At 34.1% G+C, this 20,865-nt stretch overlaps 10 protein-coding genes across 10 annotated transcripts; 5 read left to right on the forward strand and 5 right to left on the reverse strand.

Annotated features, from left to right (window-relative positions):
- Positions 1-14: 14 nt before the first annotated feature.
- Positions 15-2,136, reverse strand: DFA_10682 (uncharacterized protein; the record flags this gene model as incomplete). Its single annotated transcript, XM_004351273.1, has 3 exons — positions 15-913; positions 978-1,199; positions 1,260-2,136. 3 exons carry the CDS (start codon positions 2,134-2,136, stop codon positions 15-17), a joined length of 1,998 nt encoding a protein of 665 aa, XP_004351325.1.
- Positions 2,137-2,263: 127 nt separating this feature from the next.
- Positions 2,264-4,695, reverse strand: DFA_10683 (uncharacterized protein; the record flags this gene model as incomplete). The annotated part of the gene is made up of 3 exons (XM_004351274.1): positions 2,264-4,104; positions 4,163-4,291; positions 4,428-4,695. The coding sequence occupies 3 exons, from the start codon at positions 4,693-4,695 to the stop codon at positions 2,264-2,266; spliced, it is 2,238 nt and encodes a 745-aa protein (XP_004351326.1).
- A 183-nt stretch (positions 4,696-4,878) lies between these two features.
- DFA_10684 (uncharacterized protein) lies at positions 4,879-6,018 on the reverse strand (the record flags this gene model as incomplete). The annotated part of the gene is made up of 2 exons (XM_004351275.1): positions 4,879-5,266; positions 5,444-6,018. The coding sequence occupies 2 exons, from the start codon at positions 6,016-6,018 to the stop codon at positions 4,879-4,881; spliced, it is 963 nt and encodes a 320-aa protein (XP_004351327.1).
- An 818-nt stretch (positions 6,019-6,836) lies between these two features.
- DFA_10685 (uncharacterized protein) lies at positions 6,837-7,613 on the forward strand (the record flags this gene model as incomplete). The annotated part of the gene is made up of 3 exons (XM_004351276.1): positions 6,837-7,071; positions 7,133-7,463; positions 7,571-7,613. 3 exons carry the CDS (start codon positions 6,837-6,839, stop codon positions 7,611-7,613), a joined length of 609 nt encoding a protein of 202 aa, XP_004351328.1.
- A 104-nt stretch (positions 7,614-7,717) lies between these two features.
- Positions 7,718-9,108, reverse strand: DFA_10686 (uncharacterized protein; the record flags this gene model as incomplete). The annotated part of the gene is made up of 3 exons (XM_004351277.1): positions 7,718-7,815; positions 7,978-8,366; positions 9,017-9,108. 3 exons carry the CDS (start codon positions 9,106-9,108, stop codon positions 7,718-7,720), a joined length of 579 nt encoding a protein of 192 aa, XP_004351329.1.
- A 766-nt stretch (positions 9,109-9,874) lies between these two features.
- DFA_10687 (uncharacterized protein) lies at positions 9,875-10,807 on the forward strand (the record flags this gene model as incomplete). The annotated part of the gene is made up of 1 exon (XM_004351278.1): positions 9,875-10,807. One exon carries the CDS (start codon positions 9,875-9,877, stop codon positions 10,805-10,807), a length of 933 nt encoding a protein of 310 aa, XP_004351330.1.
- A 1,021-nt stretch (positions 10,808-11,828) lies between these two features.
- DFA_10688 (uncharacterized protein) lies at positions 11,829-12,771 on the forward strand (the record flags this gene model as incomplete). Its single annotated transcript, XM_004351279.1, has 2 exons — positions 11,829-12,094; positions 12,252-12,771. The coding sequence occupies 2 exons, from the start codon at positions 11,829-11,831 to the stop codon at positions 12,769-12,771; spliced, it is 786 nt and encodes a 261-aa protein (XP_004351331.1).
- Positions 12,772-13,174: 403 nt separating this feature from the next.
- Positions 13,175-16,671, reverse strand: wdr75 (WD40 repeat-containing protein; the record flags this gene model as incomplete). The annotated part of the gene is made up of 2 exons (XM_004351280.1): positions 13,175-16,433; positions 16,562-16,671. The coding sequence occupies 2 exons, from the start codon at positions 16,669-16,671 to the stop codon at positions 13,175-13,177; spliced, it is 3,369 nt and encodes a 1,122-aa protein (XP_004351332.1).
- A 151-nt stretch (positions 16,672-16,822) lies between these two features.
- On the forward strand, positions 16,823-20,096 carry DFA_10690 (UPF0183 family protein; the record flags this gene model as incomplete). The annotated part of the gene is made up of 9 exons (XM_004351281.1): positions 16,823-16,829; positions 17,216-17,296; positions 17,317-17,610; positions 18,138-18,259; positions 18,382-18,630; positions 18,714-18,905; positions 18,982-19,259; positions 19,343-19,826; positions 19,911-20,096. 9 exons carry the CDS (start codon positions 16,823-16,825, stop codon positions 20,094-20,096), a joined length of 1,893 nt encoding a protein of 630 aa, XP_004351333.1.
- A 239-nt stretch (positions 20,097-20,335) lies between these two features.
- On the forward strand, positions 20,336-20,836 carry DFA_10691 (uncharacterized protein; the record flags this gene model as incomplete). The annotated part of the gene is made up of 1 exon (XM_004351282.1): positions 20,336-20,836. One exon carries the CDS (start codon positions 20,336-20,338, stop codon positions 20,834-20,836), a length of 501 nt encoding a protein of 166 aa, XP_004351334.1.
- Between the last annotated feature and the right edge of the window lie 29 nt (positions 20,837-20,865).

The raw sequence follows: 20,865 nt of genomic DNA on the forward strand, positions 1-20,865 counted from the left end.
CAAGAAGTTTATTACTATAATCCTCTAATGTTTTTGTATTTATTTGTGAGATATCCTACAACTGACCATATTTGATCATGTTGTTGAAGAATTTTTGAAGGATCGGAAAATTTGATCCTCAAAGTCGCTTTGCATGCTTCCCACTTTTTCATATGGGCAAACACATTTTCTATGATAATTCTGATGGCTTTAAATCTTTTGTCAGCCTCACCTCTATTAAAACTAGCTTTAGGATTTCTATCGTTAACCAAAAAGTGTTTATACATGCCATGACAACCTATGAATCCTTTGTCTCCCAAAATAAACTCGAGAACTTCGTCTAGTTTAGAATAGAAAGCTCTTGATTCATTGGCGAGGTTAATATCATTTCTTGATCCAGGTCTTGATTTAGACATGAAAATAATCTTTCCAGTGGGAGTACAAAAGACAAGTTTGGTTATTGAGAAATATCCTTTCTTTCCACTATAAAAATTCATTGCAATTTCGGAATCCATGGGAACTGAAATTCTTTGTTCTGATCCATCTGCCACTGATGTAACCATGCAAGATTCATTGGTGTCTTTAACATAAATTGAATAGTGCTCTTTGTCCATTCTTTTTGAAAAATAGTAATCGAAATTCTCTTGGCAGAGAGGATATAACAAATCCAAAGTGTTAGACGTGTATTCTTCTACAGTAGTTTGCGATATTTTAAAAAATGCAGATAGAACAATTCTCTTTGGGTAGTGACGGAGCCAACAAAGTGTAATAAACAACTGGCCCCTGATTGAATACTTTGATTTAGTGCCTCTGGTTTCTGTTTTTGTCTTTTGCAATCGTATAGTGTTTTGATATAAATCTTGGAAATCTTCAAATTTAAGTCCAATGAACGATACTATTTCATCTTCCAAGTACTCTATAATCTTGTTAATTTCTAGAGAAGAAGATATGTGTCAATAATTAATAGTTGTTAGTTTATTTCTTGCCAGAACTTTTACTTTTATCTTTGTCTTTGGCTGCAGCCTTTTTAGCTGGAGCCTTTTTAGTTGTCGGCTTTGGTGGTGTAGATGCTTTTCTTTTCTTATCTGTATGTTGTTCTTCATCTTCTACTACATATCCCTCTTCATCTTCTTCATGGCTGGATTCCTCGTCTGAATCATCATCTTTTCCTTTTTCCTTATTCGTTTCCTTCTTTTCCTTTTTGTCTTTTTTAGGTTGTTCTAGAATAAGGTATCAGTTGTATGTACTTTATAAGTAGTAATAAAAATTATAATACATACTAGATTCGATATAAGCAGACCAGGTTTTACCTGATGATGAACCAAAGTATTTTTGGAAACAAGAATATGTGCAAAAGTACAGATAATTATCCTTGATTGGAGTGAGTGAGGACGCTTTGCATCTTATGCTCATCGTGCATTTGTTTGGACATGATGCACATTTAACCAACTCTTCTTTTGGGCGGTTTGATATTGATTCTTTTACATCATCTAATGATATAGGTCTTGCCAGAAGAGGTCTAACGAGATGAGTTTGACAATATTCATCCGTAATGTGTGCAGGTTTACACAATGTAATTTGTTTGTCGAAACAAGTGATTTCTATTCTGTTGCTGCCTCTCACTGAGTTGGTACAAAATATCACATCTTTCTGCTGCACCTTAAATTGGTTACCAAGTGTGCACACTCCTTGGTCTCCATCAGGAATATCTAGATTAATTAAGTTGCTACTGTTGTTATATGTATGAATATCTGCTTGCTTTAAAAACTCTTTCTTGACATGAAAAGTCTCTTCCATAAAACTATTATCCATTGCAATTGAGGAATTACTTGGTGTTGGTGGTGGAGAGGAGAAGATAGAATTTGTTGGTGAATCATATCTAAATACTGGAGGAGGTGGTTGAGATGTTGTAACAATTGTTGTTGCTTTGCGTTGCTTATATTTTTCTTGCAAGGTTGCATGTTTAACTTTTAATATTTGATGTTCTTTATCTGATTGTGTTAGCTTCTCGAACTCTTGTGATGTTGGGAGAGTACCACCGCATCCATAACGAAAGAGAAGAGAAGGGATGCATGTGTCAAGTAAATGTGCTTTGACATCACAAAGAGGGATAATTTTCGCACAAATCTTACAAATAACAGTTAAAACATCATCCATTATATTGAACTCCTGTAACTAGCACTGCTGATTGATATATACTAAAGTTATACGTTTAAATTAAGGTAGTACTTGTAATGTTTAAAATGTTAAAAATGTTAAAAATGTTTAGATGTTTTCGACATTTTTAACATTTTTTTTCGGGATGGTTATCATCTACTATTGTGATGAATTGATTAAATAGGCATTCATAATGGCCATCAGTATTGTCATCTTCATCATAAACTGTGTTCCACAATACCTGCAACAACAAGTAAACATGGTTGTCCTGGCTTTTTTCAACCAGATCGATCATCATTTGGTGTATCTTTTCCAAGTGCATTTGACATTGTTGTTGTTGTTGTTGTTGTTGTTGTTGTTGTTCCTGTACGAGTATCTTGATTATTTTCCAAAATGACTTTGCCATGTATTGGTAGCCATCACAGCGATCTGTGATGGTATTATTCTCTAGTAATAGTGGTACTATTTTAGGATAATAATCTAGTACTACTTTTACCTTGTCTTTTTGGTTATCACATAATAATTCCCATTTACAAACAATAGATGGAAGGAAATAATTATAGGCTTTGCCTTTTTCAAAGGTGGTGGGTACCATTGTTATAAATTTATCCAAAGATGTTTGTGTCTGTTGGAGTAACAAAACTCTACTAGTTTGCATTACCTTGCTGTTGCAAAGGTCAAATAAAATCGAGTGAGCGCGAATCCAATTAACTAGGGTCGATTCAAAATCTTTATACCTATTCTCTGATAATTCATCTGTATATTCTTTTTCAGAGATTATCTCCAATTTTTGACAATATTCATTATCACATTTGTTGAATACTTGTATTTGATGACTTGTCCAAATACCTCCTTGCATAGTATCAATCATCTCTACCATTACTTTAATCCTCAAGTACCATGGTTGTGTCTTCATCTTTGATGGTGGTGGATCCATCAATGATTGCATGAAACGGTCGAATAAAAGTTGACTGTTTTGATTGATTCCTTCCTTGGCCACTACCACCTTTAAAATGAGGAACATCATATTGACATTGACCAGATGGCATACAATTGGGTCAACCAAGTGGTGGAAATATGGATACACGTCTTCAATCATTCCCCACAAGAAATAATAGAGGCGACGTTTTTGTTTGGGATTTTGAGTTTGATTGAGTTGAGCAATGATTGATTTCATAATGGATGGGAGATAAATAGAAAAATAATTCCAATCTCTCCAATGTCTTTTTGAACTCTTTTGAAGAAATTGTTGTGCAATTTCAATCTTTTCTCCAATTTTGATAAAGTGTTGTATCATTTCAAATAGATATCTTGCAAAATACCTCATTCCCATCTTTGCTCCTATCTTTTGTATAAAGCCCACTGCCCTTTCTTTTTGTCTAGCTCCCGTTTTATATAATAATAGCTTTAGCATTATTGGGAATATTCGTGATGATGACTGTTGGTAGTATATGAAAGTATAAGTATTTTTGTTCATTATTAATATTATTATCATTAATCTATTCAACTCATCACATACATATTTATATTGAATTGGGTCAATGTAATCAACAAAGCTCACCCAATAGATATTTCCACCGGAATGAATAGACAATTCTGTTAGATCGAGTAAATGTTGTATAACTTGGTCATTTGAAAACTTGAATTGTGGAGTGTAGAATTCGTATCTATCATAGTTTGACATCTCCACTATCGACATCCAATGTTGGCGTCCATCAATGTCTCGTATTTCACTCTTTGATCGGATTACATGAATTGCTCGTAATTGGTATTGAACGCTACTAGGATCAGTGAGAAAGCTAGTCATAATGTTGTTAAAAGTGACAATCGATTCCTCAGTAGCCACAAGTTGAACTTGTTTCGTATCAATCGATTCCATTATCTTGAGAATGATCTCTCTGACTACTTGATTATCTCGATGATTTCGAATGGTATTCTCAATGAGTTTTAGATAATCTAAATATTCATCTAAACACAAATTGATAAGTGGACGTCGTAGTTTGTTGAATGAATGAAAGATACATACTATCAGTGACACCAACATTTAGAATATTTAATATTGATATTAATAGAGTTTGTGTTTCATCATCATCATCATTGTCATTATTATTATTATTATTATTATTAGGTGATATCAAAACATTGAATATAGATTCTACAATATTTATATTATAACTCCAATAACATTTAACTGTAGAGCTTTATCGAGTAGATAGATCGATTGATTTTTAATCTACATAGAGTGTGATCAAATTAATATGTTAGAAATGAACTATACAATAGATATTAACCGTTATAGTTATAGTTACATACAGTAGATAATTCACATTTTATAACGAGATATAATAACCATGATACTGCTTCCTCTTGTCCTTTTTCTGTTACGATGTCATTATATAGTTGTTTATAGTTGTTGTTGTTGTCGTTGTTGTTGTTGTTACTTGTGCATCTATTATTATCATCTTTGTTGGTCTTCTTCTTTTCTCTTTTTATTGCCAACTTTACTATGACATCTATAAACTCTGACGGTGGCGGTGCAACTAGAATATTTAAATTCATTGTTTATATATTATAATTATAATTGATCATTATTGATGTTCAATCATCTATCTCTTGCAAATGTTATAAATGCTATTAATAACAACCCATTTGTGATTGAATCTTGTTGTTGTGGTAATTAATATCATAATTAATAGTAATATTTTTCAAGTGAATTGGCTCATAGCTTGGGGTTTCTAGTTTTTATTGAACATTGACATAAAGTTTTACATTTCTTTCTTTGTCATTATCCAATAACAATGATTGTAAAGTATTATTGTCATCATCGAAATAATAAGTTTTTGGTTGTATTGGATTTGAACAAGAATGTACTTGGTATTCGTCTTTATCAAAAAATTGAATAAATGATTCTACTCTTTCAGTGGGCCTATTACTTTTCATCTTGTTGATTGTTTCTTGAAGGTCTTTGATCATTGACCTTTTATTTTCCTCTGAGTATTCTTGCAAGCACGCAGTAACTTGGAATGTTTGAATCCAATTTAAATGTCTTTGGAGTACCAAAGTAATATTGAAATCATTTTCGATTTCCAAAGAAGGGCATACAACTATAATTTGCTTTAAATAGGCCCAACTATAGAAAAAGTAAAAAAGATAGGAACCTAGAAGGTCGTGGCGAGCATATGGATCTATTTGTGTCATCTCGACTCGCTCCAGATTATGACACTCTTTAATGAGAGTTGAAATGTCCCAATCTATACCATAATCTTGATCAAAGACAATATGCAAGCTTTCGATTTGTTGCACATACTCCATGAGAGCGTCACAATAACCACCATAAACACTAACAAGATTGGGGTATCGTTGTTTACGTTGACTAGTGTCCATATCCAAACAGCTTGCATAACAACCATGACAATGAATGCTCTTGCATTTTGCATCGATTATCTTAAAATACTCCTCTTCATCCATATCTTCATCAAAGTCATCGTCTTCATCGTTATCTTTGATAAAGTCACTATAAATAGATGCATTATCACCTTGACCTAGTTCAATTGTAGGTTTATCATGGCCCAAGAGAAGACAATCTACATTTGATATGACGAGATGACTAATCTTTTTCAAAGCACAATAAGGATGAAGAAGATGATCGTATACGTTGCATTCTCTCTTTATCAATCGATAGTCTAGTGTTGTAAAGATTGATGATGCAAGTTTAAAGAATCTCGAACAAACCAAGTCCCAACCAATCTCGTTTACATATCCAAATATCTTTGCTTGTATCAAGAATGGTAGGTTTGGTAATAATATTAAATTATTGCTTTCTTCTTCTTCTTCTTTATCTTCTTCTTCTTCTTCTTGTTCTTGTTTTTGTTGTTTGTTCATTGTATTAAAATAATAATATATCTATATAAAATAATAAAAATAATTTATTACAAATGTGAGTCAAAACAACTGCGCTGGGTTTTTCGCAAAACTTATATAAATTTGTGAGAGACCCCAAGTATTTATTTTTTTCAACAAAAAGTTATCATCATCTACTATTGTGATGAATTGATTAACTCTGAGCCTCCCGTGGAGTTTTTTACATGTTTTTATGATTTTTATAAAAGAGAATTAGGTTTTATAAGATGATAGTAGCATGGATAGATCAATCTCGTCGAGCTCTATCATTCTAAATAAAAAAATAGGATTTTATTAAAAAAAAGTAGTATGGTGATGCTTTGTGCTGAGAGAGGTAAAAAATAGGGTGTCGTGATTTTAGGGTGAGATTTTTAGCATAGTAGGAGCGTGAGATGAAGATAATGAAGTGATAATTTGTTTAGATGAACCAACTTTGGGACAATATTGCAGCCTATGTGTAATTGGTAACCTTGTTTGAATTATTATCAGAGATTCAATTTTGACAAAGTTCGAGTTCTAGGGAGCAACACCGGTCAGAGGGTCAAAATTGCTGATTGATGGTACGTTGCTGGACCGGACCTTCGATATGACGAGTCCAATTGATGACATTCGAGTAAAATAAAAATTCCTTTAAAGATTGGTGTTGGTTCATCGGTTGGTAGTTAGAATTGCAGAGTAAAAATAAAAAAGAATTCGAATTTTTTAAAAAAATGGTTGGCAATATCATCTTCGTCTCAACGAGTACTTTTAAATGATATATTAATTATTAGATTTGGATTTAAAAAGAGATTAACATTATCATGGCCAAACCATCAAAAAATAAGGGTCAAAAAGAGGTAGAGATCAACGAAAATCTATCAGATGGAGAGGAAGAGATAGGGGAATCAATTGTCGAAATGGAAGAGGGCAGGGAAGGTAAGATATTAATAGCATTTGAATGGTTGCAAACAAATCTAACCTATTTAAATTGGATAAATAGAGTATACTTTAGAGATGTTACAGGATATGAATGTGGAAAAGTTGAAGCAAATCATGGTAAAGTTACATATTAGTGCAAAGGGGAAAAAAAGTGACCTAATAGACGCTATTTTGACAGGTGGAGATAGTTCAGAGAACGATTGGGTAAAGATAGGATTTTCTACTCATACAAAAACATTCAAAAATTATCAGGCGGGTTATTGTGGAAAGAACAAACCTACATCGATCATTCAAACTTTTTCCAAAATGTTTGATGAAAGTATCTATCAGCTCATAATCGATCAGACCAACATATATATGAAGCAAAAAGGCTTGGATAAAGCTTTCAAGAGTCTTTTTCATTCCTACATGACCAAGGAAATACTCAACACTTTTTTCTCAATTACACTCGAAATGGGAAGGGTTGACATGCCTTCAATTGCAGATTATTGGCGTTCCGATGGTAAAGGGTACCAACCTATAATAAATATGATGTCAAGGAACCAATTTCAAGCCGTTCGAGCGGTTCTCCACCTGTCTGACAACAATAAAGCAAATAGTGATAAATTTTTCAAAGTCAGGCAGTTTGTAAAAAATCGAAATTTTTACGGGAGGAATAAAGTTAAATAGGCATTCATAATGGTCATCAGTATTGCCATCTTCATCCTGAACTGTGTTCCACAATACCTGCAACAACAAGTAAACATGGTTGTCCTGGCTTTTTTCAACCAGATCGATCATCATTTGGTGTATCATTTCCAAGTGCATTTGACATTGTTGTTGTTGTTGTTGTTGTTGTTGTTCCTTCTTTGTGACGAGTATCTTGATTATTTTCCAAAAAGACTTTGCCATGTATTGGTAGCCATCACAGCGATCCGTGATGGTATTATTCTCTAGTAATAGTGGTACTATTTTAGGATAATAATCTAGTACTACTTTTACCTTGTCTTTTTGGTTATCACATAATAATTCCCATTTACAAACAATAGATGGAACATAAAATCGAATGAACCTTAATCCAATTAACTAGTGTCGATTCAAAATCTTTATACCTATTCTCTGATAATTCATCTGTATATTCTTTTTCAGAGATTATCTCCAATTTTTGACAATATTCATTATCACATTTGTTGAATACTTGTATTTGATTACTTGCTCTAATCCTTAAGTACCATGGATGTGTCTTCATCTTTGATGGTGGTGGATCCATCAATGATTGCATGAAACGGTCGAATAAAAGTTGACTGTTTTGATTGATGCCTTCATTGACCACTACTACCTTTAAAATGAGGAACATCATATTGACATTGACCAGATGCCATACAATTGGGTCAATCAAGTGGTGGAAATATGGATACACGTCTTTGTTAGATCTAGATTGTTTAAAATCAATGATATCTCAATGATATTTCATTGATATCTCATTGAACTCAATATACTCAATCCTGGTTAGGACAAGTCAAATATGTAAAGTATTTTGGATAAAATACTAACGACTAACCATCGTCAGTTAGTCGTCTGGATCAACAACTATAAAAAGGATTAGAATAATCCAATAAAGAGATTCTATATTATATATTCTATTCTATATTCATTATTCATTATTACTATAATATTACTCATTCTATTTATTCATCTTTTATTATTATAATTAATAATCATTTACAATCTAATCTAAAGTCATTATTACTATCTATATATTCTATATATTCATATATCTATATATTATTATTATTATATACCTCTCAAACTAATTATATATTTACCAAGTATCTATATAGTTATTACAGTCTTCAATCATTCCCCACAAGAAATAAAGAGGCGACGTTTTTGTTGGGGATTTTGAGTTTGATTGAGTTGAGCAATGACTGATTTCATAATGGATGGGAGATAAATAGAAAAATAATTCCAATCCCTCCAATGTCTTTTTGAACTCTTTTGAAGAAATTGTTGTGCAATTTCAATCTTTTCTCCGGTTTTGATAAAGTGTTGTATCATTTCAAATAGATTTCTTGCAAAATACCTCATTCCCATCTTTGCTCCTATCTTTTGTATAATGCCCACTGCCCTTTCTTTTTGTCTAGCTCCCGTTTTATATAATAATAGCTTTAGCATTATTGGGAATATTCGTGATGATGACTGTTGGTAGTATATGAAAGTATAAGTATTTTTGTTCATTATTAATATTATTAAAAAATCTATTCAACACAACATACATATTTAAATTGAATTGGGTCAATGTAATCAACAAAGTTCACTCAATAGAGATTTACACCAGATTGAAGAAAAGATTCTATTAGATCGAGTAAACGTTGTATAACTTTTGATTGATTTGATGAAGCAAAAAAAAGATTTATTTCAAATCTTGAAAACAGTAGTAAGAAATGACCAACAAGGATGGTTTAACACTTCATCTAGGTACAAGATATAAATATATATTAGAGGGTACAAAAAAAATGAGGCAAAGTTATGAGAAATAATAATAATAAACTTTAAGAAGGCACTGGACGAGAAGTCATACACAAAATTACTATTGAACAAGATTAGTTTTTATCAATAAAACTTGAAAAAGCAAGGAGAATAGATGCGAAAGGAATGATGATGATGATACATAATTCTAGACTATTACAATAATAATAATTTTAACTGTGACTTGCAGACCTCCCTTTTTACCAAAATAAAATTAATTAATAATTAATTAATTATTAATTATTTTTTATTTATATATTGATGATGACGCTACTCTCATTCCTATTCCTATTTTGGAGGTATTATTATTATTATCACATCATTTAACTTTACAAAAATACATACATATAAATTTATATATATACATAAAAATAATTAAAATTAATTATTATCTGTTTCAATCTATAAAATAATGTTTAAATTAGTATTATTGATTTTGGCAAGTTTGGTGATTGCTAGTTATGGTTTGGAATTGAGAACTATTGTCTATAGTGGAGCTGGATGTATCGGTAATCCAATAGGATTGTCTAGTTCGAAATATTGCTTCAATGTCAGTTTGACAGACTCGTCGAGACAAATTACCAATTGTTCGCTCTACGGTGTACTCGGTGGTCCGTATGCTCTCAATACTTGTATCAACAGTAGCTCTAATCTTCAGTCATACCGTAATATCCTCGTCAACAATACCCAGACCACTCCAGCCCGTGTCCAAGGATACTGCTCCCGTATCTTGTTTGTCACTTTGAATCCCAACAACAATGGTAGCCAAGGTAATCAATCGTCGTCGTCGTCCAACGTCACCTGTGACCGTATCATTGTCGATTCCTTTGTCAACGGCTCGTGTTTCTGGGCCGGCAATCTCACCCGTACCAACCCACAAACCAACGAGACCATCTCGGTACAGAGATACATCAAGTCAGTGTGCAACGACACTGGTATCACCAACTACCGATGTGAAAACACATGTGACGCTGCCAACTGTACCCTCTGGACAACTGATGTCAGAACTCAACAAGTGTGTCCACTCACACCTGCCAGATCGTTGATTCACATGTTGACCAATTCATCTACCATCAATGGAAATGATTCGTCTACTACTACCACTGGTATGACAATGAATATGACTACTGGTATGCCAATGACCACTACAACTACTGGTGAACCAATGACAACTGCTACCACTGGTATGCCAATGACCACTACAACTACCGGTGAACCAATGACTACTGGCGAACCAATGACAACTGCTACTGGTGTTGAACAACCTCCAAGTGCTGCTTCATTCATCACTCCTTCTTTATCTCTTTTCTTCATTTTAATCACTCTTTACAACACTTTCTTTTAAAAGAATTAATCTTCTTTTATTCTTTTAGATTTTTAGTAGCACAATGAAACGAATGATCTTCAACCATGAAAAATAATTAAATAAAAAAAATTAAATCTGAGTATTAAAAGTTTCATGGTGCGGCTCAAAAGTTGTCCTTTGGGCCACAATGCAAGATACTGCTCACATTTGGTATAGATAACAAAAATTATAATTATATGATCACCAACAAAATCGAAAATATTATATTTTCTCCCCATTAATTTTTTTTTTGTTTTATAAAACTTAGCGTCTTTGAACTTTCTTTGTCATTATCTCTATCATTATCGCATGTGTATCTGTAACAACACAATCAGAAAGATATTATTTGAATCACACAATGATCAAACAATGAACTAAAGTCATAGTTCATGACACACAAGATTATTTGTGATTACAAATAATATCAATAAAAGATATCAAAGGTTGGGTACAGATACGACGCTTTCATACCCGGTCAGTGTACGAATCGATGCTTTCTCGGCGCGATAACGAATAAAATCCAATAACTTTGTGACACGGATGGGTTACAACTCGACATTATATTCGCAACTACACATCATCACGATGGTTTGAAAATGTCTATTAAAGCTCGTGGACACGGATATTTTCAAACGATCGTCAGAGAAATCTAGACTTGGGATTTCTCAAAAACCATGGTGGGGTTGATAGGTGAAAGGTGGCCTCATGACATCACACACCTAAAATCGAAAAGAGTAAGTCAACTCTTCAGTGTTGGATATTTTATTCCCTCTCATCATCACATATCTTCCTCCTACATCTTCAAACCATTATTTTAAAAGAACCCATCCAAAGAAAAAAGTCGAGGTGGGCCTCAAAAGCATAAATAGACGAGACAATAGGACCAAGCAAACATTTTAAAATTTTACTATTAAAAAATTATAGTTTTAGTTTAAAGTTCACCTCAATTCCCTTTTAAATAGGAACCATTATAAACAGAAGAGATATATACTTTTTTATTTAAATATATAGAGATTATAAAATGGACAGTCCTGCCGCAGCAAATGTCTTTGGATATATTGGAGTTGTTTTATGGAGTATTCAATTACTACCACAAATCAGATGGAATTATATTAGAAAGAGTACAGAGGGTGTATCTATTCTCTGTTTTAGTTGTTGGTATATTGGAGGTCTCGTGTTTTGCCCTTACCTTGTGGCTACAGAGAGTGCCGTTCCTCTTATCCTTCAAATTGCTCTCTTTTCAATTTTAATTCTTGTCATTTTATTTCAACATTGTTATTACGATAAGTATGTATATAGTTTAGAGTATAGTGCAGTTGTCGAACAAAATAGGATGTGATCATTCTTCATCATCAAACCCGTTGACGAATTATTCGTTTTCTCTAACCATCCTGGATTTTTTTTTTTTCAAAATATCTATCTCTCTTTTTTTTTTTCTATTTAGAAAAATTGATCCAAAGAAATTATATATTTCATTAGCAATTATTATAGCTGTATCTGTTGGTATTGCATATGGTCTCTATGCGCTGTTGGATCATTTCATAGATTATGATTTTGAAATTTCTTTGACCATTACAATTATCTCTGCTTCTTTGATGGCTGGTGGTTTTATTCCAGCTGTCTATGAAATCCTCAAATCTCAATCTGCCGAAGGTCTCAGTCGTATCTTTGTGGCCATGGATTTCCTTGGTGGTACCGCTTCCATCTTGTCACTTGTCTTTGCTCCACCCTTTGACTACATGTCGTTTGCCAATTTCGTGATCGTCCCCTGTTTTGAGGGCACCATTTTCTTTTTGAGTTTCTACTATGGAACTCAAGTCAAGACCAAGGATATCGAGTATGAAGAACCAACCCTCCACTTTAACCGTAGTTTGACTAGATCCCGTAGAGCTACCACTCAATCACGTGCTGAGATGTCGACCATGGACAACAAGAGTTCACAACCATCATCGATTGTCATTTAAATCATGTATCTTACAAAAGTAAAAGTACATGGCGTATCCTAAAGTAGTTACTACTTTGGGACAGAGGCTTAAAAAACAACAAACAAACAAACAAATATATATATATATAGGCATATAGATTGTGGATAAAGGGGCAGGATAAATATAATATAAATTGGTTTGAGGCATATAAATTTTTTAAAACCAATTTTGTTTGTTTCCTCTCCCTCCATCTTTCCACCAACTCCCTCCCAACAACAATAATAATAATAATAACAAATATATAAAAATGAACCGTCACACAACCATTATTACTCAAAAAATTTAAATTAAATAAATCATTTTCTTTATTTTTGATTGATTCCTAAATAACAAATATTAATATTTATCTATTTTTACTATTTATATTTATATATTAAATTATTTATTTATTTATTTTTTTGTAAGCTGCTTTTTTTGGAGTAGCTTTTTTAGATGGAGTTTGAACATTGGGAGATGGTTCTGGAGTATTTTCCTTTTTAGATGATTTTTTGATTGGTTCTTGAACCTTTTCTTCAGTTTGATTATTTTCAGTTTCGTTATTATTATTATTACTATCAGTTATTCTCTTTCTCTTATTATCTTCTGTTATTATTTCATTATCATTGTCAAAGAAATTTTTAAGTTTACTAAATTTACCCTTCTTTTCTTTTTTCGATGGTGTCAATGGTTGTGATGGTGTTGTTGGTAAAGTTGATGCAGTTGTAGTTGTAGTGGTTGTAGATGTACTAGCAGACTTGTAATTTCTATTAAAATTCTTATTTACTTTTGGTTGAGCTGGTGTTTCCTCTACTACAACAGCAGTAGAAACAGTAGTATTGGTAGCACTGTTGACATTTGCTGATTTCTTATTTTTGTTTCTTAAAATTGATTTCTTATTCTTTTTTTCTCCACCGTCTTTCATTTCAATGTCTTGATCCTTTTGGTCGGCTTGAGAATTCTTGGTGATCAACATTGAATCCATAAACGATTGATAGATTGATTGAACACCTGGAATAATATGAGAGGCAGAGTTGAAGAGATCGGATGAAGATTGGTTGGTGACAGAGAGGGTGTTTTGGTCGATTTCTTGGAGCTCCTCCAAAATGCTATCCTTGATGTTGGCGGTGGAGGTGGCAGAGGTGGTGGAACGTTTGTTCTTTTTGTCACCTCCGTCTTCGGTACCGGGTTGAGACTTTTGTTTAAAGAGGTCGATACGTTGGTTGACAGATTCTTCGCGACGGATCATGCTGATGTTGTTGGCCTCGAGGAGACGGGCGTTGGCAGCCGAGATGCTCTCTGGCGAGGTGGTGAGTGCCGAGATAAAGTTGTGGTGGATGGTGTAGTAGAGGAGGGCGTGGCCGTGCTCGTGGTCCTTGCCAAAGGCGAGATGGGTGGTGCGCGAGGGGTGGAACGAGATGTGCTCGAGCTCGTACGCCTGGTTGAGGATGACGATTGCGTTGGCGTCCATGCCATTCGAGTAGTGTGACGAACTGCCGTGCTCGACCGAGAAGGCGAGTGCGACAAGCTCGCGTTGTGCATCGACGGCACATGCGTAGGGGGTCGATGGGATGACAAGCACCTCTTCATTGGTGGTCACATCCCACACGCACGCACCCTTGGTCTTGTAGACGAGCAAGATGTGTGCGGGGTTGGCGAGGAAATGGACGCTGGCCAATGGATCCAATGTCGTACGACTGATCGTTGCAACCAAGGCAGGACTAGCACACACCGACCACAAACTAACAACATGACCTGTTGCAAAGGCGACAGTTGACCCATCCAATGAAAAGGAGATGGCTGAGCACTTGAGAGCTTGTTGACTACCCGTAAAGATACAGTTCCAAATAGGAGTACCTTCGACCAACACACGCTTCCACAATTTGAAGTCAGTGACACTGCCTGTGGCGAGGATAGGTAGGGTTGGATGGAACTGCATGGCCGTGACGATATCCTTGTGTGGCAGCGCGATGCTGTAGGCCAAGGTAGGCTGCTTCTTGGAACGGTCCCAAAACTTGACAATCTTGTCGGCAAACGTGTCGTCGTGGTGGCCAACGTTGCTGCTGCTTGTTTTCGTGTTGGTTGGCACGTATTCATAGGTGGCCATGATCTTCTCGGCTGCGTGCAAGGCCACTAAAGCAACCTTGGGTTCATTGACGTGGATGTCGAGTGTGACGCCGTTGGGTGAGTTGGCAGGTGTCTTGGAGCCACGGATGGTGGTGGGGATGACCGTGTTGAGGGGTGGTGCGACGGTGAGCTGGCGGATGGCGCTGTGCTGGAAGTTGTAAAACTGCACGTACCCATCTTGTCCGTTAAAGACGAGCGAGTCGGTCAGCGCATCGGCGTGCAACGACTCGATCGGGTTATTCTCGCCGTATCGAATACCAGTGATACGGTGGTGAGCAGTACGCTCGAGCACGTCGATAAACACAATCGCGTTGGTCGACAATGCGACAGCGACCAAATTACCCTGGATGCTCAACGAACGGACCGTCCCTCCCAATCTAGGCACTACAACTCTTTGACCAAGTGACAACTTCCAAATAACAATCGCTTGTTCAAATCCACCAGAAACCAATAACTTTCCATCACCCGAGTATGCAATAGCTGTAACGGGTCCTGGATGCCAATGTAAATATGATCTATCAAAGTTTCCAGTTGTCATTGTTTCCTTATCTCCTTGTTTCTTATTATTCTTATTATTCTTATTTTGATTATTTTGATTTTGATTATTTTGTTCAAAGAGAGATGATACATTGACAGTATAGATTCTACCTTTCATTGTACCATAGGATAGAGAGGTTGAACCAGATTCAGGGGAGAACTCGAGGGTGGTGAGTTGGTGCTCCGAGGCGATTCTGCGAACTGCCTTGGTTGGCACGTGACAGACGTATGCCTTGGAGGTTGAGTAGGCAGCCACATACTGACCGTCGCTACTCACACCAATACCGCGTAAAAAGGTGCCAGTGATCAAGCTATCGGTAGCATGTGTCGATGCAGCTGCCACCTGGCTCTCTACACGTTCGATCGACACCTTTTTATTGCCAACATGTTGACCATTCTTGAGTGCAATAATCGTCTGTACTTGTTTCTCATCCTTGACTGTTACAATTGCCGATGTAGTAGTATCATGATATACTTTATATAATAATAATTCTTGTTGTTGTTTTTGACCTTTTTTTGTTTGTTGTTGAGGTTGACCTAAAAACTGTGTAATCACATCATCTGGTGTATTGATACTAAGATTTGAAATACGTATTTGGTATAATGGTTGTTGAGGATGTTGTTGTTGTTGTTGTTGTTTAGTTGGTGTAGAGGTAGAAGTAGAGGGTGTTTGATTATCCAAAGAATCAATAATATCAGAGATATTACGACGTAATACTCCAGATGGAGTGGTGATGTAGAGGATGGTTGGGTTGGATGGATCAGTGGCCATGTTGGTGATCATGTCTGCAATCTTGACAGCCTTTGACTTGACGATGTTGCTGAGGGTGGCGTCGAGCTCAATGACCGAGACTGACCCCATCATCGACACGACGATCATGTTGCGGTCGGCTTTGAGTTGTTTGGTTGGTGTATGCATACATGTGATGAATGACTCCATCGCAATCTCTGCTCTCTTTATATTCTCTGTATTATTAAATATGATTACTTTATTCAATGTACTTGTAATAAAATATCTATAATAATCATTTATATAAACAAAATGCAAGTAGAGTAGAGTAAGAGTAGAGTAAGAGTAAGTAAGAGTAAAGAGTAGAGGGTAGGGAAGTTGTAGAGGAGTTTAACTTACTTGTCGATAAAGATAGGACTGACATTAACAATACTACCACCAGAGCTAAAGTCGATGCTGTTCCATTGTGGTACAGCTTCGTTTGTTGTTGTTGTTGTAGATACTGCCATTATTATCTATCGAACTATATATATATATATATATATAACTCTCTTACTCTTTCTCTCTCTCTCTTAATGATCAAATACGTGTATCAAGTATAGATCCCGAGTAATACAAAGAAAGAAAGAAAGAAATTTAAACTACTCACGCACAAATTGGATGGATGGTCAGAGAAAGCAAGCAAAACCGAACGAGACGAACTTTATCTTTTTTTTTTTTTTAATTTTTTGGCTACCTGTATTTTGGGAGGTAGGATGAACATGTGTTCATTCTTATTCTTAATATTATATATTTATAAATATAAAGTAGTATTTATTTCTTTTAACGGATTGTCGCATTATTGCAGTTTACTGGGCAGTCTTTGGCTCCCCGCATCGAAAGCACCCCTAGCGATTTGACAACACTACTACCATATTTCCCTTTTTAAGGTACCAAAAGAGTATCAGTTGCTCGATTGGGTCAAGTAGTGCTGTCAAATCGAAGAACCAAGTCATTGTGATATTGTAGTACCGACAGATCTTTAGGGAAATTAATTGTTACGAACATTTCAAGGCGCCTATCCATTATTCTCGGTGCTGGATTGTTTAACCTTTGTCCGCCAATCCTCAAATGATGACAAGTCTCACAACATTGGTAAGTAGGTTTATTTGTAGTCTATGCACATTCTACAGAGTCTGAAGACTCATCGAATACAAGAGTTGGCATCGTTTTACAGGAGATCCACATCTTCAAAGAATATAAACAAGACAATATTGGTATTATTAGGTATAGCAATAGAGATGTAAAAGAATGGCTGGCTAAATGCGAATATCTTTTTGTTTCTCTTTTTAAATTGATAAAATCATTATCGCATTTGGCCAGCTATTCTCCCTTCCCGAGTTTTCGTTCATGCATGAAAAATGTATCTCATATAGGTATCATTGATAGCACTGATAATAGAAGCAACGGTATTATAACCAATACCTATCAAATCAGATGCTGTCACAGAAGTGCAACCAGCCTGATTGATCCAAAATGAAAGCAAGACTTTGTTCGGTTTCTACAACTCGAAGTTTGTTTGTTGTTGTTGTTATTGTTTTTGATGTAGATGACATGATGATGATTAAAATGAAACTGATCTATTAAAGCAATATTGATTATTGTTATCAGAAGGAATGATTTTGATCATCACTGATGCAACTAACTAACTACTATAATTAAAAAAAAAAAAAAACTATATTACAATAATCAAGGTTCAGACTATGCACATACCATATAAATTTATTTGATTTTTTTTAATTAATTTTTAATTTCTAAGACCCCACATGATTTGCACATTATACATTTTCACAAGCATATTATACATTACATTTACATTCATTCATTCATTTATAACATACATAAACAGCAGCAGTAACAACAACAACAAAAACAGTAACATCATAATATTATACAGTCTTGTCTTAGTCAACATATAACATGTTTTTAAAACTAGAACTAGTACCGGGAAAATGTCTTGGTGACTTTATCCTTGGTATGACTATATCAGAGGCATTGAATATCATCAAACATAACAATGCATCAATTGGAAAGGTTGAAATCATATTTAATGATGCTGTATGTAAACAGAATATAAAAACAATATATATCATATGAATGATGATGATGATGATGATAAACAAGTAGAGTGAGTATTAACAACAACAAAACATTGATTACTATTTTGTGTATATATATAGGATCCACTAAGTATTGATATAGTATTAAAATTAGTTGATGATGGTGTATTGTTAAGATTTGCACCATCGTCACAGAGACTACGTGTCATTGAAATCTTTGATGTCACCAAGCTATCACTATTGTACAGAGGATCGACATTTAGCAGTAGCGACAATATCGCTACATTTGTAAATATTTATTCAAAGTTTGGTCCTTCCTATCCTGGTGATTTCAATGCTAAAAAGAGTGTTTATCATTTACATTATCCTGTATGTAAATCAACCAACTCTAGACAACAATTACTTTGTGTGTACACAAAACTAATTAATTAATATTATTTACTATAATATAGGGATTATCATTTAGTTTCCCAATTCCACCAAAATTCAATTCACTCTATAGCGAAAGTACAGAATTGCCCGTAGAGTTACCCGATGGATCAACTCCCATTGTATCAAAAATCTTTGTATATAGCAGCCTACAAATGAAAAATCCATTATCAAATATACCAAATCCACAAACTCAAGAAGATATCATTATTTGTGTATGTAGCTACTCAAAGATAGCAATCATATATATATATATATATATAGATATATTAACAATATAAGTTTATTTAGCCAAATCAAGGAGTTTATTTTATTAAAAGAAATTGTATTTTAACATTCTCATCGACACCTCAAGATGTATTGAGTGAATTGGGACCTCCATCAAAAATATATCACAAGGAGGAGGATAATATGAAAATTCACACCTATCAAGTCGAAGGATCAACCACACCAGACTACTTTTACAACTATTTCCATCTTGGTCTCGACGTTTTGTTTGATGTCAAGAGAAACACTGTAAAGAAATTAATCTTTCATACAAACTTTCCAACTCATTATGAATTTAATTTGTATGTCATCAAACTAAACAAAAGAGATAGTTAGTGTAGTGTAGTGTATGGTTACTAATTTATTTGTTTAATTTGATTTATAGGTATGCAAAATGTTCATTTAAAATTGTACAAAATGGATCATCCAAAGTTATATTTGAAGCATTGAAATCTATATCTGAAGGTGGAAAATTAAAGTCAAATAATAATAACAATAATGCAGTTGCTGGTGGTGAAAATAATGTAGCACAAATAGATTCAAACAAACAACAACAACAACAAAATAATAATAATAATAATAATAGTATTTCACCATTATCAACTTCACCAACATCATCATTACCATTAATACCTGGTGGTGTAAATGGAGGAGGAGGAGGTTCGAATAATTCAGGATCAGGACTAGAATTACAAAGACTTGATACAGTTATGGATCCTTCATTACCAACTATTCACCCTGATATGAAATGGGAAGAAGTACAACAAGTCTATGGTAAATCTGGTAAACCAGTTGTAAACAATAGAGGATCAGTTTCAAATCCATTTGGTTCAACTTTCTTTTATGGATATCCTGGTATTATTTTTGAGGTAAAATTGAATTATTCAAAAGAAGCATTACTATGTTATCTCAACAATTCACTTTACTAACATTGATATTATTTATTTATTTAGATTATGAGAAATAATTATATAGCATCTGTTTGTTTATTTGATGATAGTCATATTAATTACAACAACAATAACAATAACTCTAGTGCTGTAAATAGAGGTGCTGTAGGACATTACACCAACAGAAATAATAATAGCAATAATAATAATAATAGTAGTAGTTTGAATGATATTGAAGCTGGATTTTAAATATATTTGGATATTTATATGCCCTCCACATCCATGTTTTCATTTATTACCTATTTTGTAGATAAGATTAATTAATAAATAAATAATTATAAATACTTCCTTTAAAAAAAAAAAAACAAAAGACTAGAAACATTTATTTAACACTTCAAAATAATAGTTCTTTGTCCATTTTTAAATTAAATAGATAATTAATTATCTACAATATATATATATATATATATATAAATTATATTTTTCAAATGTTATCTTATTCATTATCACAGGAAACTACAACAGCCCATAATGATCATAGTTGGGGTGACATTCAATATAGGTATTCTCCAAATGAAGATATCTTGATGATTTATTTTATCAAAATTGAGGAGAATATGATCGATGTATCCGATGAGATACTTGATGGCATCGTGGCCGATTTCAATGAAGAACAAAAGATTACCTCGCTGGAGATCATGAATGCATCGTTCTTGCTCAATTGTCACTTCTACGACCTCCAAAGCAGTATTGAAGGGAGAGCCCCTTTCTCTTTATCATACCACTACAACCAACCATCTGATACCCTCATCATGTTTTTCACTGGTATCGTCAACGTTGATGGATCCCTTTGTAAAGAGATACCAGCAATGTTTGGATACCCCATTGATTCCTATTTTATTGGTAGATGTCTTGCTGCTCTAGAGTTTCACAAAGCATCTACCTCTATTAAAAAGACCAACGTTGAAATGGATCCATTTAGACTTTAAAAGTATAAATACAAATATATATATACATA

The sequence above is a fragment of the Cavenderia fasciculata genome (assembly GCF_000203815.1).
Source record: "Cavenderia fasciculata unplaced genomic scaffold Scf_EUAJFUG01CK1KI-5, whole genome shotgun sequence".
In the NCBI taxonomy this organism is placed as follows: domain Eukaryota; phylum Evosea; class Eumycetozoa; order Acytosteliales; family Cavenderiaceae; genus Cavenderia; species Cavenderia fasciculata.